The 26,659-nt window shown below is 51.0% G+C and overlaps 1 protein-coding gene across 1 annotated transcript in view; it reads left to right on the forward strand.

Moving 5' to 3' along the window:
* The window catches only part of MYO15B (myosin XVB), a 91,505-nt gene that overhangs the window by 31,185 nt on the left and 33,661 nt on the right, over positions 1-26,659 (forward strand). Inside the window, exons 18-36 of the mRNA XM_029912172.1 lie at positions 285-330; positions 837-961; positions 1,892-2,000; positions 2,619-2,794; positions 4,133-4,226; positions 7,139-7,216; positions 10,833-10,890; positions 12,657-12,787; positions 13,433-13,528; positions 16,651-16,886; positions 16,973-17,151; positions 17,920-17,992; positions 20,893-21,090; positions 21,590-21,687; positions 21,885-21,982; positions 22,221-22,308; positions 24,975-25,073; positions 25,654-25,748; positions 26,507-26,571. Coding sequence (XP_029768032.1) covers positions 285-330; positions 837-961; positions 1,892-2,000; positions 2,619-2,794; positions 4,133-4,226; positions 7,139-7,216; positions 10,833-10,890; positions 12,657-12,787; positions 13,433-13,528; positions 16,651-16,886; positions 16,973-17,151; positions 17,920-17,992; positions 20,893-21,090; positions 21,590-21,687; positions 21,885-21,982; positions 22,221-22,308; positions 24,975-25,073; positions 25,654-25,748; positions 26,507-26,571 — 2,142 coding nt within the window. The remainder of the gene's footprint in view (positions 1-284; positions 331-836; positions 962-1,891; positions 2,001-2,618; positions 2,795-4,132; positions 4,227-7,138; positions 7,217-10,832; positions 10,891-12,656; positions 12,788-13,432; positions 13,529-16,650; positions 16,887-16,972; positions 17,152-17,919; positions 17,993-20,892; positions 21,091-21,589; positions 21,688-21,884; positions 21,983-22,220; positions 22,309-24,974; positions 25,074-25,653; positions 25,749-26,506; positions 26,572-26,659) is intronic.

The raw sequence follows: 26,659 nt of genomic DNA on the forward strand, positions 1-26,659 counted from the left end.
GACACCATGATGGCACTGTCCCCATTGCCAGCTGACTGCCCTACTCAGAGTCACCCCTGGCTAGAATCTATAAGGGCTTGGTTTGAGGGGAGATTGGGAAGCTTGGGGGGACTGGAAATGGGCTACAGAACCAGAAAAGGAGGATTGGCTTTGTGTGGCAGAGACTGACTGAGCAGCTGTGGGGATTTGGGAGCTCCCCTTGGCCCTGGGAATGGACTGGGGTTAAGTCAGGACACTTCTGGGACTGGGAGGTTAATGTGTTTTCCCATTCCTCTGCCCTGCAGAAGCCATACTTTCTTCATTCGCTGCATCGTGCCCAATCCGAAAAAGGTAAGAAAACCACCTGCTTTAGGTGGCAGAAGCAGCCACAGGTTTTGGGGGACCCCTTCAGACAGAGGAGTTCACTCCCTTGCTCTCCAGTCTTCCCCACTTGGCCTGCTGCCATCTGGTCTTCACTCCCATTAGTGGGGCACGGCATTGCGAGGTGTCTCCTCTGCCCTGCCTGCGCAGACCCTCTCTGGAGCAGGATTTCAGTTTCAACTACTCTGTGGTCCCAGCTACAAGCTCTGCTCTGTCTCTCACAACCTCTGCCCGTTTGGTCCCTCCTTCACACCTGTTGGGAACTTGTATCAGTGCCTCCAGAAACCTGAGGGGCAGGATGTGGAGAGCATACCACCCGCCCTCGAGCATGGCAAAATCGCTGTACGGGATTCACGGAAGCTTGCGGGGGATAAACCAACAAGGAGTGGCTGTTCTTATTGGTCCACCTCTCTATCTGTCCATTCCCTCTTCCCCATCCACCCCGACTTTCCTCTCCCCATGGCTTCACATCACAGCTGTCCGACGTCTTTGATGTGGAATATGTCACTTGTCAGCTGAGGCATTCTGGGATACTGGAGGCCATACACATCAGGAAGGAGGGATACCCCATCCGCATCCCATTCCAGCACTTCTTAGTCAGGTACTTTGGTTTGTCTTCTCTTCCTCTTCCTTTTGGCTGGGATTTCGAGGCAGCTCAAGGGGAATGAAGCAAGCAATGGGGTGTGGCTATTTGTCTTGGGCCTACCTCCTTCAGGCTTGTTTGGATCTGTCTATCTTAGGTACTTATCTGGCTCCTATTACTATGGTATCAGAGTAGGATTGCCAATCCTCCAGGATTGCCCTGGAGTCTCCAGGAATTAAAGATTAATCTTTAATTCAAGATTATGGTGTGATGAAAACTCCAGGAATATGTCCAACCAGAATTGGCAACCCTATATCAGAGTCCCTCACAATCTTTAACGTATTTATCCTCACAACATCTCTGTGAGGTAGGGAAGTGCTGATGTCTTTCCTGGCAAGAAAAATAAAAGAAAAGGATGTTGGTGGATAATTCAAATCAAAATATGTTCTCCCCAAATGTCTCTCTCTAAAGAGTCTAGGTTTGGGAAGGTAAACATCGGAAGTCAATGAAGGGAAGTGGCACAAGGATTTGATAATAGGAGAATGGGTGCTTTCACCAGTAGGCCATGAGTTCAAATCCAGTCTTGGCCCCGGAACCTGCAAGTGCGCGCGCACACACACGCAAGTAACTTTCTGCACATGGGGAATCCCATGGCACACAGTGTGTGGAGTTGTTCATGTGTGTTGAGTGCTGGCAGGACTGGGTCCATACTTGTAGCAGCTGAAAGCCACTTCCAAGGGATGGCTTTATGGTGGCCTTTGTGAAATGTTCTCAGTTCAGTTTCTAATGAAATATCCCCATGACATATGCTGCCAGCAGTACCCAACAGGCCTCAGGGAGATCATTTGTGCCTGATTTTCCATAGCTGCCAGAGTGCTGGGCTTGGTTCTCTTACCTGACCCTCCTGGTGTCATCCAGGGCATGCTGGGCTTCCTCCTTGTCTTTCAGGTATGGGGCCCTGACTGGCCAAGGGCAGAGCTATTCGCAGGAGAGGGATGGATGCGCCGCGGTGCTCTCGCATGTGGTGGGGGACCCCTCGGACCTCTATCAGATTGGAGTAACAAAGGTGGTGTCTAAGGATTCCCCTGTCTTGATCCCAGAGCCCTGTCTGTCCATCCCCTTGGTGCTGATGTTAAGTAGGGTGCTCAGCTCCTGCACATGAACAGATGAGTGGGAGAATTGATCTCCTGCCCGGGCCGTCTCTATTGTTTGACCTCTATTTTATTGCTTTTAGCTGGAGATTGTTAGTGCCTGTGAAAGGGAAAGACAACGCTGGCTGTAGGCAGCCGTAGGGTAGACACTGATTCCCTTGGGCAGCCAATGCATCTCAGTCTTGACCTGTGCCTCCACCTACCTTCTGTGTGCACCACTGTGCTAACCTACAGCACGCCCTGGTGTTCCACTGCTGGGCCCCCCGCACTCGGCACTCCCAAGGTACCTCAATCCTGAGCCAGAGCCCCCCATTCCAGCCCTCCCTAGATAGATAGAGGGCCTGGAATAGCGACCCAGGGGCACCTTATCTAAGAACAATGGACTCATGTCAGTGGGTAGCCTATGTTATGATTGGCGGCAATAGCTCCAGGGGGTTTAGGGTGACATTAAGGGGTTGTAAACACCAGTGTCTATTATAGACTCTGCCTCTTCTTGGGGGTCAGCAGCTGTTTGCTCTGCCTAGGTCTTCCTGAAGGAGAAGGCCAAGCAGCTGCTGGAGAGAAGATGGAACCAGAAGCAGAGCTGGGCCGTTGTCACCCTCCAGCGGAACCTCCGAGGCCTCATCAGCCGCAGGCAATTCCAGGTCTTCCGGCAGAAGGTCTTGGTCATCCAGGCTCATTTCCGGGGGCACCAGGCAAGGTCAGAGGTCAAAGGCCACACCAATGCTCATATTCTGTAGCCAGTTGTAAGCATAAGCACCTGCTGGGGGCCGATTCAGTAACTCAGAGTCCAGCCCTGTGTCCCCACCTGCAAGGGGATGCAGGGACAGAATGGGCACTGTCCATCTTGATTGCCCACCTGGTGTGCTTGTCCATGCTAGGAGCGGGGCCCTGCTTGACAAACATTTACCGATGTGGATGTAGCTCACCGGGGTCTAACATAGATTCAGAGTGCAATTATTGAGACAACCCTGACAGCAGTTCTCATGTTGCAAACTCACGCTCTTGATAGTTGGAAGCAGAGTTTCTTAAGCAAGTGTAACACACAGGTGAGTGTGTGTTACAGGTCCCCCTCTGTCAATCCACAGAAGATATGGGCTATGGAGCTCAAGCTGTAGCAGCTCATGCTTTTCGCTTTAGTGGTCCCCGGTTCAATCCCCAGCGTATTGGCCATGGGGGCGGCCCTCACACAAGCCAGCACCGTGTGGGGACTCTCACCATGTTTGCCCATCAGTGTGCTTGGAAAATGATTTCAAATCTGACACTAAGTCCTGTGATACTACACAGGGCCTTACGTGCCCTGTATTCGTCCTTCCTAACACATAGGAACAGCCAAAAAGTTCGCCTCTCCCCTTGGGCGTTGTGCAAGGGTTGATCCTAAGGCCGATACTTTATCATAACTGGTTATTAATCCCCCTGTGTGCTGTAGTGGCCTGTCAGGGGATGGATAGGAACAATGGCTGGGATTTGCAAAGATGCCCTGGGGAGATAGGCGCCTAAATCTCATTGAATTACATTGGGAATTTGGTGCCTAACTCCCTTGGGAATTTCAATCCCGATGAATACAGATGGCAAACTGAAGCTTTGTCCACGCTAAAGATGTTTTGCTGATAGTCGTATGAATATAGCTAAACTGGCGAAACCCTCCTGCCATGCATGCAGTGATACTGATACAAAAGTGCCTCTACTGGTATAGGTTGGGAAAGTGGCATAAACTATGCGGGTATAAGCAGTTCTGCTGGTATAACTGCATCCACACTAGGGCTTATGTCTGTATATTGGTTTAAAAAAAAAAAAACCAAAACCCCCCCACACCCTGCCCTTCGCCCTCCCCCCAACAGACACCGCTGTAACTGTTTAGGGGAGGCCAGGCTAACCAGGAAGGCCAAATCAAATGCAGCCTGTTCTTTTCTGGTGTTCCTGAGCTTGTGCCTTGCTTACACTAGAGCTGCATTGGGCCTGTGCTCCTGGGCTTAGCCCACAGGCTGGCCTGTTTTGCTGAATTTCCCTTCCCCTCCTGCCCCCACTCTGCTCTCAGGAAGCGCTACAGGAGGCTGAAGATGATGCTGATGCAGCTTGGGACGGTAGTTTTAATCTCCAGGCCCTTGGTGCAGACACGGAAGCGCTGCCAGGTAATAATACCATGCCTAGGAGCAGATGTGGCACACACGGCAGCGCTGCAGGGACCATTCACGCTCCGGGATATGCAGACACAGTTTGTGGAGGTGTGCTTAGGGTGGGGACAGGGTGATCTCTTTAGATAGTTTCTGGGATTTAGACAGTGGCATTTTCCAGCCTGTTAAACCTGCCTTTGGCTCTCAGAGCAGATGAAGGGGCTGGGCCTGGGAGCGAGCAGAGATGGGGGACATGGGTTGCTCTTCGTCTTACTGCACAGGGAGCCCCGGTGGACAATGTGAGGCTTTACAGGCGAGTCCCCTTAAGCCCCTTCTGCGACCGAGGGCAGAAGCTATGAACAAGGCCCTGCGGGAATACAAGGAAGCTTTAAAACATTATTTGGCCTCAGTATTCAGGGTGCCAGGCAGAACAGGCCTAACCCGCAGCAGTGAGCTGAGTGGCAGCCTCACATCACTAGAGTACAGTCATCTGGGTGAAGAGGAGCCTGAAACCCAGGCTGGGGGCACCCCACTCTTGGGGAAGGTGGGAGATGTGACTTGAGCAGGGTTGTGTCCCAGAGGGGCTTGAGAGGTGGCCCCTCAACTGAGAGCAAAGCAGGTGCCGTTAAGGCTGCTAAGTGTTTAATAACAGGAGATCCTCATTCCACCGCAGGGGAGTGTCTAGTGATACAGGCCAAAATAGGAGGCGATTGCTCACATTTTTTTTCTGATCAAGACCTGCTTAGGCAGAAGCCTGTTGGTGTCAGTGCGTGGAGCTGCCCTGCCTGCCACGTGCTCAGCATGGACTGAGATTGCCTGATTGAAAGAGCTGATGCAGCAAACAGCTGCGTCGAAGTGTGGCTCTCGGGTGCCAGTGGTCACCTCAGCTTAATTTAAACCAAAAATAAACCTGGCATCTGGTTGCTTTTAGCCGGCGTTTGTAAACAGCAGTGTGGCTTTAAACAAGGGTGGTTTTAAGCCAGTTCTCAGGGTCACGCGGTGCTGGGGGGCGAAGGAGACATGCTGGTGCCAGGTCTCACCACCACGTACAAGAAGGAAATCTCAGCTGGGGAAGTGTTTATGGAGTTGAGGACAATGACTCCGCCCATCTCCCATCATGTTCCTGGAATCCAGCCCAGGGATAGTCAGGTACTCTCAGGAGAGAGATTGATTTATAGGTTTAAAAGTCAGAAGGGACCATTATGGTCATCTGGTCTGACCCCTGTGTAACCCAAGCTGTAGGATTCCAGCTAGGAATTCTTGCATCCAGCCCGTCTCTGGTGGTGGAGCTGGAACATTTCTTTTAGAAAACACCCAATCTTGATAGGAAGGCTCCAAACGATGGAGAGATTCCCGGAGACTGAAGTTCTCTCTCCACAGACTGGGTTCAGCATCGGCAGAGACCGCACACGCGTCACCCCCTGGTCACTGATGTGTGGTATCCCCTGCTGTGCCTGAGCCGCAGGGGGTGAGAGGTTATGAGAGCTCTCAACTGCAAAGCCTTGAGCTCAAGCTGTAGCGACTCATGCCTTTTTTTTTCGCTCGGAGGTCGACAGATCAATCCCCGGTGACGGCCAAAATGGCAGCCGTCACACAAGCTTCCCACCCACTGCCCCTTCCAGCGTGTTCCTGTCCTGACCCTGAGAGCTAATGGAGCCATTTAAATCCTGGGCCTGTCTGCCAACAGCCAGGCTCCTTAGTGCCAGCTACAGTGACTGTGGATTTGTGCTGTGGACACACATCCACAGAGAGGAGACATGAGACCGTCAAGCTCGTTTCATGAAGGCTGCCGAAGAGCTGTGAGACAGTAGCCACTGCTGCTGTGTTTTATTCTGCAGAAGGTGGGACCTCAGCTTCTTATTGGAGGCAGGGGAGGTGCCTAGCACATACTCCTCAGGCGTAAGGGCTCACAAGGAGCCATAGGAGAGACTCATCTAGCTGCCCCCTGGGCCAGAAGGATGGTTGCAGGACACCCACTGAAAATCCCTGCAGTGTAAGGCCTGGCCAGGCATGGGTGGCTGTGCTGTGCTCCCAGAGCAGGACCTGTGTTCTCAGCTCTGCTCCAATCCCTCTCCAGCGTAACCACAGAAAAGCTCCCATACCCTCCCCTCCGTGTTTGCTTTCTAAGGCTCTGCTCCCTCCCGGAGTGACGACAATAAAAGGTCTCAAAGTTCACCTGAGGGAACCGCAGTTTCCCCCCCCCCGCCCCGCCTTCCCCTGCGGCGCTGCCCTGGGCGGACTTTAGTACGCCTGCCCTTTTCTCAGCCCAGGCCGACCCAGCCCTGGTCCCTTCCCATCTAGCCCCACACGTCCTCGGCAGACAAGCAGGAGAGAGAGGGAGCGAGACAGCCGCACAGCCTCCGAGCAGGAGGCAGGTGAGTAGCATTGGGTGGGACGTGGTGGAATATCCCTGCCCCCAGATTGGGAAAGGGCAGAGCTGAATGGGAGCCCGGCTTCCCCTGACTCCTTGTCCCACCCTCGGGGGCAGGGGGTGGCCCTCTCCAGGCTGGATTCAGGTTTTCCAGCTGCCAAGAGAGAGGGCAATGAACCATGTTTCTGGTCACTGAATGCTTAATGGGGCACTGTCACTAGTGTTCCGTGAGACAGTGAATGCCAGACTGTCTGGAGCAGGCCGTGTGGCAGAAGCTCCTTTCTGATTGCGTCCAGCCTGGGAATGAGGGGTCTTAGACCCATGGCGGGTGCTAAGAGCGGTGGCCAAACCTCAGCCCGCTAATGTAGATAGATCCTAAGAAGATGCAGTGTTCACCCTCTCCTTTTAACACGCCAGCAGCTGACATGGCAGGCCAGCTACTGCACATCCCCAGGAACTGTAGCTAGAAGTACCTGGTAATCCAGAGCATTTGCCCTTCCGAGATGCCTGGCACACCCCAGAAAATGCCCTCACATGCCATTTCTTTTCCTTCTGACAGCAGAGGCGTGAGGACAGCAGGCAGAGAGAGGAGTCGCTGGCCAAAGGTGGCGAGGAGGGTGGTAGCTCCCCAGGAATGGTAGGTCAATAAACTCTGATGTATCAGCTATGAGGGCCTGCTGGGGTTTCCACCAGTGTGACACAGATAAGGGAGTTAGTTCCCACTTCATGGATGTGATCCGGCAGGTCTGTCCCTGCTGGGGAGTGTATAACTGAGCCAGCTGGCAGAGGAGCCTTTTCCGTCCATCCAAGGGAGTCGAAGTGCTGCAATTCCATGGGATAATGTGCATCGATGAGGAGCAATATAGGCACCCACATGCCTGGGGCCGAGCTTTGGAAATATGCCTAAGGGATTTGGATTCCCATTAGAAATTAATGGAATTTGGGGTCCAAATGCTCTAAGGGACTGAAAATCTTTCTGAGTGACCTGCAAAATCAGGGCCCTCAATCCCAACCACTTGCCTTTATTATAGATTCTGTGGGATTTTTCCTTGGAGTTAGGGATGTCAGCCCCAAGCCAGGGGCCAAAGCCCACCTTGGGTAATTCCACCTGCAGTTTTGGAGGGGGTATGGTATCATCATCTTCTCTTGAACTGAAGCATGATGTTGCTTTTGTTGCTGTTTGCCTGTATTCCACCCCAGAGGTGGCTACATTGGCGTGATCGTTCCTGAACCGTTCCTGTGTGTGCTGGGGAGAGGGGTCTGTCTATAGATGTGAGAGAGGCAGTGTGGATGAAGGGCTTTGGGGTAAAATACATTTTATAATCATAAGATATTAGCAACAATAATATCTGTAAGGCGGGTATTGTCTGTTGTCTGGTTATCAGGCCTGATCCCTGATATGATCAGGAGCAGCCTCCAGGTGTCTCCCTCTGCAGTGCCAAAATTCCAGCCGTGCTCCTGCACTTCAGAGGTGAAGGTGCAACTTCCTGTTGCCATGAAGGGGTTAATGCCTAGGCTGCTGCTGTGTTCGCATGATACTGGGATATGTCCCAATAAATCAGAGTGGTTTCTATCAGTTCTGTGATGGATTATGCATAGGGTGACCAGATAGAAAGGGTGAAAAATTGGGACAGAAGGTGGGGGGTAATAGGCGCCTATATAAAAAAAAGTCTTGAATATCAGGACTATCCCTATAAAATCGGGACATCTGGTCACCCTAATTATGCAGGATTGAGCAGAAATGTCAGCCTGTCACCTGCACAACGGCAGTGAAGAGGGGCCGAGGATGCAACTGGGCAACCGATTCCCTCTGAACAATTTTTTGGGACAAGTTTGGCCTGCTTTTCTGTCCTTGAATTATCCACGTTTGCGGCAGGCAGGGCCATCCTTAGGATTTATGGGGCCCTATGCAGTATTATTAAACTGGTGCCCCTGTGCCCGATGGCAGCCCAGGCTTGCATGTGTGTTTTAGATAAGGGTGGTCTTTTGAAGGATTTATTTAAAAAATTATATGTCTGAAGAGCCAAGCATTTAAGGCTAAAGATGAATATTCAGATTGTGCATCTAAAAATCTATGCAAGGATTTTTTTTTAGAGATGTGATTTTTATAATCTCCAGCAACACACTAATGAAATATTTTTAAAGCAAATTTTAAACGAAGGTCCTGTAGACTAACATGTTCTGAGTAAATAATGTTTTCACCACCCAGCTCAGAGAGAGCGGAGAAGCGATGTACAACTGTTTTTGTCAGTAAAGTCAGAAACTGACAGTATATACCTGGGGGTTGGCAAATGCCTGTTAAATGGCTTCATTACCACTTGAATGGCTCTTTAACAGTTTCACTGTTGCACTAATAGGTCTGGCAGGCTGGAGGCTTTTTCACTTCTAAGTACTAGATTCCCTCTGGAGGAAGCCTCACCAGGCTGCAGCAGCCAGCTGTGGTGGGAGCCTGCAGGAAGGGGCAGAACAGGGATAGGAAGAGGCGGGAGGGTGGACACTAAGACACAGGGGTGCCCCAAATTTTCGGGTGCCCTACGCAGCCACGCATATGCCTAAGGACGGCCCTGGCAGCAGGACCTCTCAACGGCTACTGAATTAGAAAGAGGGGGGAGGGATAGCTCAGTGGTTTGAGCATTGGCCTGCTAAACCCAGGGTTGTGAGTTCAATCCTTAAGGGGGCCATTTAGGGACCTGGGGCAAAAATCTGTCTGGGGATTGGTCCTGCTTTGAGCAAGGGGTTGGACTAGAATCTCCTGAGGTCCCTTCCAACCCTGACATTCTATGATTCTATAAGAGTTGTGTGTGCTCAGCAACTCCCGGGGGATGCTCCACCCCCTCTTCTGTCTGGGGCATGAAGCCCCCGGGTGCTGCTGCAAAATAAGCAAAGGCCAATCCCCCTCTTCAAGGCCTGGCCCCAGCCTGGGACTTGCTTTGTTGTGATGGTGCTTTCACTTTATGCAAATACCGCCTTCGGTTTCATTTCCTACAGCTACTCACTCTCCTGATTTCCTTTTGGGTTTAGGATGGGACAGACTCACATGAAGCCTAGAGATACGCTTGGTTTTTTAGCTCAATGTGCTTCAGCCCAGGCTGGCTTGAAACTGAGGTCAGGTTGTCTCGGGTTGTGGATGGCAGTGAAGCATATGATACATCTATGGAGGCCTTGTTGTGGATCAGACGGGTTTGGGCTTGGACTTGAGTGACTAGCCTATTGAAATGAATGGGATTTCTGACCTAGCAAGGTACTACTCAACTGGAGGAGAAAGAATCGGGCCCAATAAGTATAAGAAATTCAGGGCAAGGACCCCGGGGCCTGGTTCTCCTTTGCTTTGCACCATATACTGTCATCGGTCTGTCTACGCTGCAGTCAGAGGTGTGGCTGCAGCACGTGTAGACATAATCAGACTAGTTTTGATCTAGCTAGCTTGAATAATAATTGCAGTGAAGCCGCAGCAGCATGGGCCAGCCTCTGGAGTACGTACCCAGGGTCCTGGGCAGGCTGTTGCGGTTTCACTGCTAGTGTTACATGAGTTAGCTGGATCAAAACTAGCTCGGTTATGTCTACACATACTGCACTCACACCTCTGATTGCAGTGTAGACATACCCAATGACACCTGTTCAAAGTGGTGTCATTCTGAAATGGTAGCAAGGTGTGTCCACTTTGCATAGGTGTACACGTCAATGCGAGGTGCAGAGAGGTAGAGAACAGACCCTAGGGGCCAGGTTACGATCTCATAAATCCAGATTAACTCCATTAACTTCATGGCCACTTTTCTTTTTATTTGTACGGTAGCGCTCTTGGATGCTGCAAAATAGTGAAAAAGCAGCTGCAGTGGGGGAAAAACCCAGAACCATGGTCTCATCTATGCAAAACTAGGAACCTCTTGGACCTGGGAGAAGTAACCAAAATGCAATAAGTTTGGTATCTTTCCCCCCGTAGTGCTTGATTTTCAGCAGCAGTGACCTTTTCTCCTACTTTACCATCCTTTCTCCAGTGCGCTCTTCATTGCGACTCTTATTTATTCCTTGTGTTTTATAAAATTCTAGAACGCACACACCCCAATTACTCTGGTTGGCTCAAACGCTCAAGTCCTGGCTCCAGCCACGCTGTCGTTGATGTCAGTGGCAGTGTAGCCTGAAGGCTGAGTAAAAACACCTGTCCCCATCTGACCCTGTGTGTTGCCTGAAATGAATTTATTTTTCTTTGGCTACTGTGACCCCGATTGCTGACTCTTTGCTCCCTCTCTCCTCAGGACGTGGGGCTGCTGGAGATCCCCGCAGAGCTTGCGGCACTCCTGCACTCTGCCAAAGGTAAGAAAATCCCTCCAGCCCGCTCGCTCGGTTCCAACTCACGGTGTTTGCATTCGTGGCTTTGCATGTGTGTGTGTTCGGCACGCTCTCTCGCCTATATCGTATCTGCTCTGTTGGTGTTGGAAATGTAAACACGATAACCCCAGGTGGATGTGTATAAGGGCCTCCTCCAAGATACAGGGATAGACAGGCAGCATTGTCCAGTGGATACAGCACTGGATTGGAGCTTCGGAGACGTGGGGGTTTATCCCTCCGGCTCTGCCACTGACCTACCATGTGAATGTGGGCAAGTCATTTCCCTTCTCTGTGCCTCTTTCCCCTTGTATGGCTCATATATTTAGATTGGAACTCTGTGGGGCAGGGCCTGTCTCTTTGTACAGCACCTAGCATATTGGGGCCCCTATTTCAGTTGGGCCTCCTAGGTGCTGCCATAATACAAATTAATTAGTCAGCGGGGCAAGACACCTGTCAATGAGCAGACGGTGCTGAGTTCCCCGTGCACCTTGCCCATGGAAGCATCCCCCAGGAGATATAGATGATGAAGCATTGCGGCCAAAGAGATGTGTGGCGAGTCGTGCGGGTTGGGCATGTTTTGACAAAATGCCTTTTCCCCTCCATCGGAAAATGCTGATTCATCAAAACCAAACCCTTTTGGGGGGAACATATCCATTTCAACAAAGCTTTCATCAGGAAGGTTTCATCTGGTCAGAGAGAGAGAGAGGGGCAGACAGAGACGTCCCAGGAATAGCCTGATTCAGAGCAGGAGGTTGAACCTGGCTTTCCCTTATCCCGGCTGAGTGCCCTGAACACCAGGCAATAGGCTATTCCCTCTCTCCCCACTTCCCTTCCCTGCCCACCTCTGTTTTCAATTCATGGACATTTTTGAAAGGTCTTGACTTCGTCCCAGTGCAGAATGAGAAAGTTTTGAAATCTCGAAAGCTTTCCTGGGACAGGAAAACCTTTTGCTTCCCCTGGAGCGTGAATAGGGTTTAACCAGAGGAGGTGGCAGTGGGGGAGGCGCTGGCTTGGAAAGCGAAGGGAGAGGAGGTGGGAGGGAAGGAAAGTAGCGTTGCTGGCGAAGGCGTGCAGAAGCCGTGTTGCTTGGGGAAGTCTCTGCAGCCAGGGAGACGTTTGTTGTCCTATCGCCCCGATAAATCCCTTATCTTCTGCCTCACTCATGGTGACCTCTGGTTTATTTATCGACTGGGACACTGCCAGCAGAGTCTCTGCAGTGCTGCATTATTTATATACCTGTGAAGGAATGGAAACCCTTTCAGAGCCCTGGCCTGGGGCGTTCCCTATGGACTGCTGCGGGCATCAGAGGTTTGGTCCACACCCTTCACTGAGCTAATCCTGGATGTGTTGTTTTCTGCTCTGCTAACTCCCCCTTTCTAAAAGAGCCTTGAGTCCATTCTCTGAGGAGGCCTGTTCTGTTGCTCCAACCCCAGCTAGAGAAAAGGCAGCGTGAGGGTGACCAGAGAAGCTGCTCAGTTGTGTGTGGGCAGGGGTCTGTGAGGATGGGGAGATGGTGTGGGTGTCTCAGGTGGGAGTGGTGCAGAGGGCTGGGTGAGGGAGCAGGTGCCTCTGGGGGAGGGAGACTTTGTGGGTGTCTGGTGGGGGAGGGTGATGGTGGTGTGGGGGTGTGGTGTCTCGGGGAGGGCTTGGGCGATGGTGCGGGTGTCTCTGGTGTGTTGGTAACTGGGCGTGTGGCACCGTGTCTAGATGGGCCTGAGGCTGTGTCCATTTTCTCTCTCTCTCTCTTACAGGTCAGCACCATGCCCAGGCCAATCAGATCATGGAGGTTTCACCTCCGGAGGTCAAGGCCAAGTGTGACCTCTCCCTCCCACCCAACATCAATAGCTCTCCCTTCTCCGTCTTCATGAGGTCTCACTTCCAGGTAGGATGCTGCTGATGCCAGAAGCCACAGGGACCCTTCCATTCTCTCCTGCCTCCTCCCTGCTTGTTACCTCCCTACCCCCACACCCCCTTCAGTGTTGTCTCCTCCTCTCCACGCCTCTGCCAGTCTGCCCCAGGATCTGCCTCTCCCCCACTCTCTCACATACTCATAGGTGCTGAAACTGCCACACACACCCCCACCCCCCGGCTCGAAATGCTTTCCATTATATTCAGGGTTTACAGTTTGGTTCAATGGCTCTCAGCAGCCCCACTATATACATTGTTCCAGGGCCCCTGCCCGTACTTTCTCTGTCAGGACACTTTCCTGGGCTCCGTAACCTCCTCATCTCTCCGCTCCAGTACATGCCTGCAGACAGCCCCGCAGGGGCTGCATACGCTGTCTGTGCTGCACATCCCCGTGGGCTGTGTCTATGGCACTGGGTTGTCACTAGGGCCTCTGCCTAGGAGTCTGATAAAGAACTGAGCCCCGCGACAAGCCGTCTGATGCCTCCTCAGCCTGCTCTTTGCCCTCGTTTGCCTGGCACAGCTGGGAGAATGCAGTGTCCCGCTGTGGACTCCGGCTCTCTCCTAGGGCTTGTAGCAGGGGGACACGCTGCCATGAACTCCGTCCTTTTTCACCTCCTAGGAGCCCAACTTCCCTGCCCTTGGACAGCCCCTGCAGCAGCCCTTAACCCGCCTGGAGGGCGAGGACATGCGGCGCGCTCTGGAGATCAACAAACTGGTGAGTGCAGGGGGCGGGGGTGCAGCTAGCCTACAGTATCGGACAATCCCAAAGCAACCCCACTGGCCTTTGTAGTGGGGCATTAGTGAAATATGAAGGCACATTATGCAGGCACTCTGCTCCTCTAGAAGCTTTCTGTCTTCAGAAGCAGAGGGGCTTTGCTGGGGTTCACAGGACCTCGAGTGCAGTGGTACCCCCAGAAGGAAAGTCATGCGGTCTAGAGGTGACAGCAAAAGAACTGAGAGCCAGGAGGACCCTGGATTTATATGCAGCAAGTCGCTCGCTCGCTGTCAGCCCATGGGCAGGTCCTCTGAGCATCTGCTAGGCGGAGAAAGTAATATGATGACATTGCCTCATGTTTCAATCTTCTTGCTCAAAAGGCCTATGACAGCAGTTTTACTAGTCAGTGGTTAAAGCATTTGGCTAGTGTTTACAAAAGGTCACTGACCACTATCATAGGATAGTAATCATACTGTTCATCTCTATACAGTGTTAATTTATGTCTATATCAAAATACAAAATGCTTTTTAAATTGACACTTAGGAATTTGTTTTTTAAAATAAGTCCAAATGTTGAGAGAACATGTTTTTATCCAGACTTGTCTGTCTTGCATTCTAATTTAAACAGAATAATTCATTCAAACAAGCAGGAAGACAGGAGGGAAGGTGTGATTTGAGCTGAGCTTTCCTGGGGAAGTAAATTGGCTAATGATACGTCCTCACTGCAGCGTTAATGCTGGCGATGGGCAACGGGGTGGGAGCAGTTGTGCTGCAAAGCCACACGCGAGTTGCTGTGTTCTCACTGATGCTGTGCTCACCCCTGTACATCGCATGGGCTTCAGGGGGCATATCCCATGGTTCTTAGCCCTGCACCAAGCTGAGCCGCTCTTTGGCTCTTTCCCAGTGAATGGTGGGAGAACTTGTCTGTCCTTCTGGGCGCACGGGGGGAATTGTGGAAAGGCAGTGCAGGGCTATCAACACTCTAGTGGTTTAGCCTGCATCCACACAGGAAAGGAGAGAGGATGGCAGCTTGAGTGAAAGCACTTTAGCCTACAGCTCCAGCTGGGCCAGCTAGCCTGGGTTGGGTGAGAGTTTTGTATGTGAATGGGTGTGGAGGGAAGAGGTTAGGGGCAACACCCAGTGGGGACGGAGAAGGGATTACGTTAACTTTAAACTGTATGATGTGAGAGGTTGTTATAGGGTGAGAGTAAAGTGAAATTGTCTGTTGGGGCATGTTGTTGTTGGACGGAGATCAAAAGCACATATGCTACTGGGGGCACAGAGTCACAGAGGTTTGGATTCCTGAATGGAAGCTCCCCCAGAGGGGAGAATTGAAGGGTCATGGCTGGCTCAGGAGGAGAGAGGGCACAGGATCACAGCGGGGTTTGGGAAGCTGGGCTGTGATCAGGAAGGGAAGGCTCCGGTAAGATTAGCAGTGGGAAGTAGAAGGATTACTGAGCACTGTTGTGAGGTTTGTTATGTTTACTCTGGTTAAATAAAACACTAGTGTTTTTTCAAAGCCAACAATGGGAAGCATAGTCAGTCAGGGTGGGGAGGTTTGAAGAGGGCCCTCAAAATAGTTAGGAAAAGCGGCCAGGATCACCTGGTATATTTAAAGGCAAGTGTCCTGAGAGGAAGGGGTAGGAGGGCTGTACTAATGCTTATATCCGAAAGTGTTTTATGGGGCTAATTGTATAGATCTGATATAACATGTGAGAATGACAAACCACAGGGAAGGGGTGGAGTGAGGGGGGGCTGGAGTTACAGCAATACAATTGTGCAGTGACTCTCAGTGTAGGCATATGTACACCTGGATGGTTCAAAGTTTAAGGAGACTTTGAGCATGGCTGCTGTTCCTTTCCATTATGTTGCATTTTGCAGCATTTGTGGCTTCCCTTCTAAATAGTTTAATTAATAGTGGTTGAGTCTATATATTTTAAAAAATGCAACTCAGTCTTACAGTCCATGCTGAACCAGCAGAGCTGTGACTTTACCTACGCTCTACTGTCTCTGGGAGGGAATTGTCTGTTTTCCTGTGTTAGGGAGGGGTGTTCAGTAGCCGTGCTGTTGTACGGGGACAGGAGTAGAGATTTTTGTTTAAAGAAGGGATTCAGCCTCTTTGTTATGTATGAAAAATACAGTGTATCTTCTCCAAAATTACAGCACTTACTCTTTCAGTACAGTATGGATGTTCTGAGAATTGACACGTAAATCTGTTGATGACTTTAGGAATTCAGTTACATTAAAAATTAATTAAGAAATTTAGCACTCTAAATCAGAACTTTCTTTTGTCTCCAAAGATCTCATTAACAGATCAGCACAGACTCTTCAAACTTCCCGGATAGTGGAAATAATGAGGAAAAGGATAAATACTGTAACCCTTTAAAAATGTTGCCTGTGTACAAGATTTCAGTGAGTTTTAACTATATAGGAAGTTTGCAGAGTCTCTTCTGTTACCGTTGGAGACCAAAGAGGCTCAGTCTGTGTGCTAAAATTTTTTAAAGGGCCTAATTTAGAATAATTTAAATTCCTAAACTTATTCATAGATATACTTGTGAATTCTCAGAACCTTCATTCCATAGTCAAAGAGGAAGTGCTGTAATTTTGGGAAACATATGCAGTGTTTTTCATACAAACCAGAGGTCAAATGTCTGCTTTAAGTGCAATAATCAGTCCAGCCTTAACTATGGAGTTTTTACTAATGCCTCCATAACACTTAGCATTTTTTAGTACAGTATATAGATCTCAGAGCTCTTCACAACGACTGGGTGAGCATCATTTCCTTCACTGTACAGACAGGTAAACCGTGGCCCAGAGAGGGAAGGTGACTCACCCAAGACCACACAGCAGGTCACTGGCAGAGTCAGGAATATAGCTCAGGAGTCCTGGCTCCCAGTCTGATGCCCTATCCCCAGGACATGCTGCCTCCCAAATTCTCCTAAACCTTGGGGGTGCCTGAAATCTGAACCCCAATTCAGATCTGAATTTTGTAGAGGGCTCCTGTGGGCCAATTGATCCTCCTAGTTCAGATGACTCCGGAAATGTGAGGTACCTGCAATTGGAGCTTGGGTCGGAATGTTTCGGTTTAATCCTCTCGCTGTTTTTCCATTGGGCGTCTTTTAGATCCTGCGGTTCATCGGGGACAGGAACCTCCAGAGCTGGCAGGAAGTGCTCCTGGGTAACTACATCGCCAGCCGAGGGCTGGGCAACCCGGCCCTGCGCAACGAGCTTCTGAGTCAGGTGGTCAGCCAGGTGTGGAAGAACCCAGACACAGAGCAGAGCCAGCGAGGCTATGCTCTGATGGCTGCCCTCCTGAGTGCATTTACCCCTTCACCAGCACTGGAGAAACCCTTGCTGAAGTAAGGAAGGGGGAGAGATGGCTCCTTTTTTATTGCTGTTTCCGGAGAGGAGCAGCACGTATTAAAGGCAGCTGCCTGGTTTGCAGGTTCGTGTCAGACTACGGGCTGGAAGGCTACAATGCTGTTTGCCAGCGCAAGATCCTCACGGCAATGCAGCAGACAGACACGGACCCCGAGGTCTCCCGTGCCCATCCTCCCACCCTGTTGGAGTGGACCGCTAACCAGAGGAGAGGGAAGATGGTGCTGGACGTCTTCACCTATAATGGTAACTAGTTCCTGCCCTCCCCAACTTCGAACCCCCACGAGGCCTCTGCTGACGCAGGAATTAGAAAGGGGGCTCAGAAAATCCTTCCCGTGGCTGGAAGTGGGCACAAGACCTGTGCTACTTGCTGGCATGAGCATGAGGGTTTGAACCTGGTGCCCAACCCCTCCCAAAGTCAGAGATTCAGGGTCTTGCCTGTTGTAGAGACAGAGGCTGGATGCTCATCTAGAGCCTGATCCAAAGTTTCAGTTTGTTTGAGTTGGTGCCCTGGCTGCAGCCGTCACTCGCTGCTCCTGCTCCAGCTAGAACAAAATCTGCTTCTTCCCGTGCTTCCCATTGCACTGTGTCCTCAGCAGGAGTCACTTTCCCTGCTGCTCGCTGATTAGCTGAACCTCCACTCCCGGCTTTTTTCCCTCCCCCAAAACGTTTCCATTCCAATGTACTTTCTTTGTAACGTAGTGTGTGCTTGGCACCTCTGCAAACCAGGCCTCAGCGAGCGGCTACAGGCACCTGGCTACCGATTAGAGCTTACACACGTGGGATCCAGAATGCCCTGGCATTGGCAAGCACACAATAATTACAGAGCTGCCATGTGCTAGTCCAGAGAGGGCCCCCGGGGAGAGCAGAGCGCTCAACCTGCTCTCAGCCCCTCTGAGTCTCCTTAGCAGCCCGTGTGTGAGAATCTCCAACAGGGCTGTCCGCATGCTGCCATCTTGTGCCATTTTTAGTTCTGTGGAAGGCTTTGTGCTGACTCTCTCTTTCCTGGGCTAGAGGAGATGTTCTCTGCTGAAGTAGAGTCCTGGACAACAGGGGAACAGTACGCAGGCTGGATCCTGAGTTCAAGGTACAGTCCAAGGGGGGAGTGCTGTTGTTCTTTGGGTTCACATTGGGCAGGGCTGCAGGCCAGGAGTAATGCATTCATCCCTGGAATAGTTGCATTTCCCACCATCACCTGTTCTCCGTCTCTCCAGTGCCTGTGCATGGGATCGCACTGTTTATACCTCCAATAACATAAGAATTGCCAGACTGGCCCATTTAGTCCAGGATCGCACTTCTGAATGTCAGGGCCGGCTCCAGCATTTCTGCCGCCCCAAGCAAAAAAAAAAAAAAAAGCCGCGATCAGCGGCGGCAGTTCGGCAGCAGGTCCTTCGCTCCTAGAGGGAGTGAGGGACCTGCCGCCCCCGAATTGCCGCAGGTGCCGCCCCTCTCCCTTGGCCGCCCCAAGCACCTCCTTGTTAAGCTGGTGCCTGGAGCCGGCCCTGCTGAATGTGGCCAGCACCAGCTGCTTCAGAGGAAGTTGAAAGAAACCCCATACTGGACAATTATGGAGTATGAGGGAATGATTCTTCCTGACCCCAGGCCCTTAGTGGTTGGCTCTTGCCCTGAAGCATGAGAGTTTACATCCCTTATTTCAGAATAGAATTCTGTGAATAACTTGGGCTCCTGAGCCTCTCTGGACTGAACAGTTCTAGTTCTTTGGGAAGTGGTTGGGATTGGATGGAAGGGAAGAGATTAAAATGTGGGGATGTGGGGGGGGGGAGGGGGTGTCAAGGACTCCAGGATATGCCATGGAGCCTCCTATGACTTTCTCTTCTGCATTCCTTTTTGACACTGATGTGCAGATACAGCCTGCTGTGTGTGTGTGTGTGTGTGTGTGTGTGTGTGCGCAGATGATGAACCTGAAAAGGGTGGTGGTGGTGAGGATAATAGTGATTCCTAGATCTCTTATAGCACTTTTCATCCATAGATCTCAAAGCACTTTACAAAGGAGGTCAGTATCATTGTCCACATTTTAAAGATGGGGAAACTGAGGCACAGGGATGGGAAGTGACTTACCTGAGGTCAACCAGCAGCCACTGGAAAAGCCAGGAATAAAAGCCAGGTCTCCTGAGTCCCAGTCCTGTGTTCTATTCACTAGGCCACACTGCCTTTGGGCAGGCCAGCAAGATGGGGCTGGTGAAACCCTGTCTGGCAGAGCCCAGTGAAATGCTCTCAAGTTAGGAGGAGCTGTGTGTCTCCCAGTGTCTGTCCTAGCTCAGAGCGCAGGAAGAGAGGGAGGACCGTTGATCCCAGGGAGAGAAAGAATGGCCTTGGGGCATGGGAATCAGCTGATCTGGGTACAGTCCCTGGCTCTGCCAGATTCTCCGTCTGATCTTGGGCAAATCACTTAATCACTCTGTGTCTCACTCTCCCCTCTGAACAACAGGGATGGTGATCTGTCCCTCACAGGGGGCTATGAGAGGCTATGAGATCCATATATGCTGGGGGAGGGTTAGGGTTAGCTGGGGGCTCTGTGGAGTCTGCTGAGGGGAGGAATAACCAGCCTGGACTAGAAAAAAATGGCGCTAGGGCAGAGGTTCCCAAACTTATTTGGCCTACTGCCCCCTTTTCAGAAAAAAAATTACTCAGCGCGACCCCTGGAAATCTACCTTCTTTAAGCGAACAAACAGAAAGATGCAGTGACAAATTTGCGTTCTTTTATGTATCTATATTTCTACCTACGTCCTACAATATAGTAAAGAAAGATGTGTTATTAGAATATCGCCCACGACATCAGGTATACAGTGGTTTTTGCGTAAGATGGCAAAAGACAACCAAACTAAAATACTAATGAAACTAATAAACTGGGTTTTGTTCTTTGCTCAGCATTAGATATATGTATTTGATATTAAATTGTCAAATATCAAACTAAATTTATCAAGAAATAATTAATTTAAAAAATAATCAATATGCAATTAAAAATCAGTTAATAGTTTTAATTTAGTTTGCCCTTATTTAAATAATTGTTCCTTATTAACACACGCCTTATTTACCAATTAACACAGATGATTCGATAGATATAAATAAATCTTAATAGTTAACAGTTTTTTTACGATTTCATTCCCCTGTTTTCGTTAATATTGTAATAAAAAATATGACAAATATATTGACTGTACACTTCAAATAGTACTGTACCGACACAAGCCTGCTACGATTTTATTATTAGTAAGCACTAGAGACACAGAAACGTACGGTAGATAGGTAAGAAAATGTATAAAAATACTCACGTGTAAATTGCTGTTTTATTGAAACAACAATAATACAATTTGCTTTGTATGTGATCCGTAATCCGTAAAGATCGAAGGTATCGAATATGAATAAAAATTTTTAAACACTTATTGCACTATTGTTAACTGCTTTTTATACAATTCAGAAATAATCTAAATTAGATTTCATACATGTCGCCTATTTATAGTATCGTATTGTAAACAAGTCATTACACGCACATATTCCTGCCGATGCATGCTGGACTTCCCGACAATGCGCGACACGCTCGCCTGCCAACACTTGCTTGTTAAGAGCTGTTGGCGGACTTGACACCTGATCGGTTATAATTTGTGAATTTATTTGGAAAATAAAGTAATCACTACAACTTTAACTCTATGTTACACAACAGATGAAACATGTACGAACGGTTTTTCAAAATTTTCTTATATTCTCTTCTTTCTTTATGCTTCCATCACCCCCTTATTTTTATTCAACGCCCCCCAATTGCACCCGAGGCTACTACTGCCCCCCTGGATCGTTCCAGCACCCCCAGGGGGCGGTATTGCCCACTTTGGGAACCTCTGCGCTAGGGGAAGGAAATTGAACTCTTTCTTCTTCTCACCACGTCTCCCTCCCTCGCTCCCTCCCCCATGGCCCTGGTGTTCCTCTGCACTGACTCTGGCATTCTCTTCCTATCCCTCTCTCTCCCCTTCTCAGGGGTTTGGATAAGGCCCCTCGAGGGTGGTCCGTCTCCATGCTCACAGGCGAGGTGTGGCGGGACCTGCCCGGCTGTGACTTCATGCTGGATCTCATTGGAGAGATGGAGGAGGCCGGCCACCCTTCCCTGTCCTCGGCTGACTATCCCATCACACCCGAGTGGGAAGGGAGCCCGTCCCGGAGCGCCTCTCTGGACATGTGAGTGCGCCTTGCCGCTTCCCAAGCATACATCCCCACTCCCAGCCATAGGCACCAACTTCTCCTGGCGCCAGTGGGTGCTCGTGTCCCCCTGCCCCTGGCCCCGCCCTGACTGCACCCCTGCCCCGCCCCCTCCTGTCCTGCCCCATTCCAACCCCTTCCCCAAAGTCTCCGCCCGATCCCTTCCCCAAATCCCCACCCCGTCTCTTCCCAGCCTCCTCCCCTGAACATGCTGTGTTCCCACTCCTTCCCCCTCCCTCCCACAGCTTGTTACACCGCGAAACAGCTGTTTCGCGGTGGCAAGCCTGGGAGGAAAAGCGGGGATGCAGCGCGCTCAGGGGAGGAGGCAGAGGTTAGCTGGGGAGGGGGGGGGCGGGTCGGGGAGGTTGGCTGCCGGTGGGTGGCCGTGGGTGTTCCAGCCCCGGAGCACCCACGGAGTCGGCGCCTATGGTCCCAGCACTTGGTGCTTTTCTCAACTCTCTGACTTTCCCTCTGACAGGATGGACTGGGACATCCCTCCTGCACCAGGCATTCAGGCTCCATCTCTCCCTCCTTCCTTTCCGCCGCCATCCTTGGATGCTGAGAGCACCTACTCAGGTGAGCTCCTCCCCAGGAGCGAGGCAGGCACTCGAGGAGTCAGACAGAGTAGACCCCAGTGCCCCGGCTGCCGAAGTCAGCAGCATTCAGGGAGGCAGGGGGTTGGGGCGGGCTCATACCCAGTGTAACAAGACTGGGGAAGGGAGGGAGGGGCTATTCCACACCTAATTGGTGACTGGACCCTTGTTTGCTCCTAGGGCTCGGAGTCCAAGGTGTCCCGAGGACCCACACAGGCCTAGAGCACTATGTGGATGACCTCTTTGACCCAGTGCTCCATCAAGGGTCCAGAGTGCCAGTAAGTCTCATGTCGCTTCCTCCCCTCTGTCTGCCTACAGCTGCTTTTCCTTCCCTCTCTCCCTCCTTCTGCCTGTGTCAGTCTGTATGTTCCTTCCCTGGAGTTCAGCTCAGTGGAATGGGGAGATGTGATCCCAGCATGCCTGTGTGGGGCTGGCTGTCCTGCTGTACACTCTGTCTGTCCATCTGCCCCAACCCCTGTCCTGGTGAGCCGTGTAACGCTGGGCTCTCTCTCTTAGGATATGGAGAATGGAGGAAGCCTTACTGGACACATGAAAGGAGGTGGAAAAATTGGACCCACCCAGCAAGGAGCCTTTCCTTCTGCAGGTCAGTAGGGGAGGGGTGAGCATCCCGGGTCAGCATGTGGAGAGGCTGTGACAGGGACTGCTGCTGGGCCACAGAGGTGTGTGAGCTAGTGTGGGCCAGCTGGTCTCTAGGATGAGGTGAGGCCACGTGCTCAACTGATTCACAGTGCGTTCTGGACTGGGTCAGCGTGTGCCTTGGGAGGCTGTAACGCTCTGGGGAGTAGCCCTGGAGGCTACTGAACATAACATAAGAACGGTCCTACTGGGTCAGACCAAAGGTCCATCTAGCCCAGGCTAGGGACACCAGTCCTGCCCATCCTGGCTAATAGCCATGATGGACCTATCCTCCATGAATTTATCTAGTTCTTTTTTGAACCCTGTTATGGTCTTGGCCTTCACAACATCCTCTGGCAAGGAGTTCCACAGGTTGACTGTGCGTTGTGTGAAGAAATACTTCCTTTTATTTGTTTTAAACCTGCTGCCTATTAATTTCATTTGGTGACCCCTAGTTCTTGTGTTATGAGAAGTAATAAACAACGCTTCCTTATCTACTTTCTCTGTACCAGTCATGATTTTATAGACCTCAATCATATCTCCCCTTAGTCGTCTCTTTTCCAAGCTGAAAAGTCCAAGTCTTACTCATCTCTCCTCATACGGAAGCTGTTCCACACCCCTAATAATTTTCGTTACCCTTTTCTGAACCTTTTCCAATTCCAATATATCTTTTTTGAGATGGGGCGACCACATCTGCACACAGTATTCAAGATGTGGGCGTACCATGGATTTATACAGAGGCAAAATGATATTTTCTGTCCTATTATCTATCCCTTTCTTAATTATTCCCAGCGTTCTGTTTGCTTTTTTGACTGCCGCTGCATATTGAGTGGATGTTTTCAGAGAACTATCCACAATGACACCAAGATCTCTTTCTTGAGTGGTAACAGCTAATTTAGACCTCATCGTATTATATGTATAGTTGGGATTATGCTTTCCAATGTGCATTACTTTGTATTTATCAACATTAAATTTCATCTGCCATTTTGTTGCCCAGTCACCCAATTTTGAGAGATCCTTTTGTAGCTCTTCGCAGTCTGCCTGGGTCTTAACTATCTTTAGTAATTTTGTATCATCTGCAAATTTTGTCACTTCACTGTTTACCCCTTTTTCCAGATCATTTATGAATATGTTGAATAGGACTGGTCCCAGTACAGACCCCTGGGGGACACCGCTATTCACCTCTCTCCATTCTGAAAACTGACCATTTATATCTACCCTTTATACCTACCCTCTACTGTGTAGAGGGGGTGCCACCATGCTCCTCTCCCAGAGTCAGATTGGCCCGGGGCCTTCCACCAACAGCACCACCGCTCAATGCCTCCTCCTGCCAGGAGTCTGACGCCTTTCTCCATGTTGAACCTGGAGATGGCTCGTCCCTCCCCCACCCAATGAGCACATCAGTGGTATCTCGGGTCCACCTTAGCCCCTCCCACAGCACTAAACAGACCCGACAGGCTCCACAATGTTGGCTGCCTCTGAGTGGAGGATTTTAATCTCTCTTATTGCTTCCTCCCAGCCTTCCCCATCATCCCCAGCTATTCAGAGGGTTAGTAAGTCTGAACCATATTCAGATTCTCGCTCTTGCGTTTGGGTGTGTTCGTTCTCGTTCTCTCTCTCTCTCTCTCTCTCTCCTTGTTTTTTTGCTTGTTGGCTTGGAGTCCAGGTTATATCTCAGTGGGGTGTGGCCAAGCGTTGCCGTGGGAATACCTGTGGCTGTTGCAACGCATGGGAAGCAGACATACGGGCAGCTTAATGATTATTGCAAGTCTGTGAGACGGGGGTGAGGGGGAATCAGTGGCTATTGGAGATCTTTGGGGCATGGCCATGGGACGCATGTGTGGCTATTACAAATCACGGCGGCATGGCCAATTGCCAGACACGGCTAGTTAACAAATCAGCGAGGCAGGTGGGCTCTCTCTTGTGGTGTTTTTAAATGGGTTGGAATGGGGCCATGGGGCAGGTCTGTACTGTTCTGTGGCTCTACGGGAGGGTGTGAAACCCTCCCGTTCTCTGCTAGCCGTGATCACAGCCTGGATGCCACAAGGGTTACCAGTTTTGTGCACAGCGGCCTTCCTATTTCACAGCCTGGTGCTCAGCAGGGGCTTATTCCAGGAGAGGGAGGGCATTTTTTCCCAGCATCCTGTACTGACGCTCTGTTCTGTGTCTGCTGTGGGCTGTTTGCCCGTCCAGCCACGTTGCAGGGTGGGGGCTTATCCATGCGCTGGATGTGGCAGGTCCAGAGAGCTTTGCCCATCAGTTGAAGACATTCTCCCTTGTAAACACAAATCCTGCAGACCTGGTTTCTTGGGATCAGTAGCTTCCTGAGGACAAGGGGTGCAGAGTGAGGCTGGGTGGAGGGCAGAGTGCAGAGCATGCTGTTGAGTGGGGTTAGTGTGTGTTCATCTGCCAGGCGTCCCCTCCCGCTTGGCCAGTTCTCCTGACGGTTTCCTCCTGCCTGGGTGTTGCTGTGTAGCCTGATGGGAAGCCCCATCGCATGTCACCGTCCTCTGTACACATTGGCAGCGCCAACGGTAGCAGGTCTGCCTGGGGCGCTGCCTGAGGCAGGGAAGCGCTTTCCTACTTGGGAGTCGCTGACCGTGACTGTTGCCCTTGTGGCATCTTTCCACCTAGCCTACCCTGGAATGATGCAAATACCAGCTTACCAACCCATGCCAATGATGGGTGGAATGATGCCAGCACCCATGCCAATGATGCCAGCACCCATGCCAGGTAACAAAATGCAAAAATGGCCCAGTAAATAAAAGGGGTGGTACAGTTTTTGGAATGGGCGGGTGTTGAGTGAGTACATTTACACAGGGCCTTTCACCCTTGCAATCCCTTCGAACTCTCTGATTCTATGACGCACTTTACAAATGACACGTACAGGAGTTGCGGCAGCCACCTCTGTGTTGGAGCGTGGCTGTTCAGCAGCCCTACGGCCACACACGATAGTTTAGAGCAGGAAATGGAAAATGTGTGTCGTATCCAATTGAAAGTGCAGGAGGGGCTTAGGGCGGGAGGCAGAGTATAGTCACCCAGCTTGGACTGGCCCAGGACAATCTCTTGTTTGTTTGGAGGTGGGAAAGCTAAGAGGTAGACTCCTGGCGTGGGCTTGGTTCTGCCCTGTGCACCTCGTGCTCAGGCTCTGATTTCCATTTGCCCCTGAGTTAGACTCACCGCTTGCACCCCGAGCACTTCTGTGTCCCCAGCCTGATGTGCAGGGGACCCTCGTGAGCGCTCGCCTGCCCCACCGGGAGGGCAGCTGCATTGGCCCCGTGATTCTTTATCGTGTCGTCTCTCTCTCTCTCAGCCATGGTTGCGCCCCAGCCGATGGTCCCAGCTGTGGATCCCAATCAGCTCGCAGCACAACAGCAAGCCTTTATCAACCAGCAGGCCCTGCTCATGGTGAGTGGAAGGGAATGGGGGAGGGGGCACATCTCTCTGACAAGAGAATGCAGCAGAGTGAATGCACTGAGAGGGCTGAGCTCCATTCCCTTCCCCACCGAGCCCAGTCTAGCTTGTCCCTGACATGCTGCATTTCTCTGCCATGTGCCTCTGAGGGTATTAACGTGTACGTGTGTGTGTGTGTGTGTGTGTGTGTGTGTGTGTGTGTGTGTGTAAGGATTTGGTCACTTAAGCCTGTGAAGTGAGGAACCTTTATTATCCTCATTGTGCAGAAGGGGAAACCGAGGCACGCAGAGGATAAGTGACTTGCCCACGGCCACGTTGTGGGTGAGTGGCAGAGCTGGGAATAGACCACAGGAATTCCCAGCTCTAAGCACTAGACCAAAAGCTCAAAGCAGCCAACCGGAGAGTCACTGGGGATACAAATCCTGAAGCATCTCTTTCTATCTGGCCCAAAGTGTATTAACTCCGTAGCCTAGCGCCTGACAGTATGTTAACCCTCTCTGATGGAACAACCTCATCACCGAGAGCTTTACATGGATGGTGTGGTGGGGATCCAGAGTTCCTTGAACATGCCTGCATGGTGGGTCTGGACCTGCCTTAGCCCATAACACTGGGGAACCCCAAAAGGTTACATGAATGGGCCTGTTTAGGAGATGAGTGGTTCTGTGCCTCCTGGGGGAAGAATGGGGAGGGTTTGCTCCATCTCCAGTCTGTGGGTACGCAGAGGTCATGGAGACTTGGATTTCTTCTTGCAGGCTCAGCAGATGACCCTCCAGGCCATGACAATTTCCCAGCAGCAGCAGCAGCAGCAGCGACGGAGGTCTCCTGAGCCCTCAAGGCCAAGACGAGCCTTGACTCCACCACCAGCGCCAGCTCCAGCTCCAGCTCCAGCTTCAGCCCCAGCTCCG

The sequence above is a fragment of the Terrapene carolina genome, unplaced genomic scaffold (genome assembly GCF_002925995.2).
Source record: "Terrapene carolina triunguis isolate 2854851 unplaced genomic scaffold, T_m_triunguis-2.0 Scaffold192, whole genome shotgun sequence".
Lineage (NCBI taxonomy): Eukaryota > Metazoa > Chordata > Testudines > Emydidae > Terrapene > Terrapene triunguis.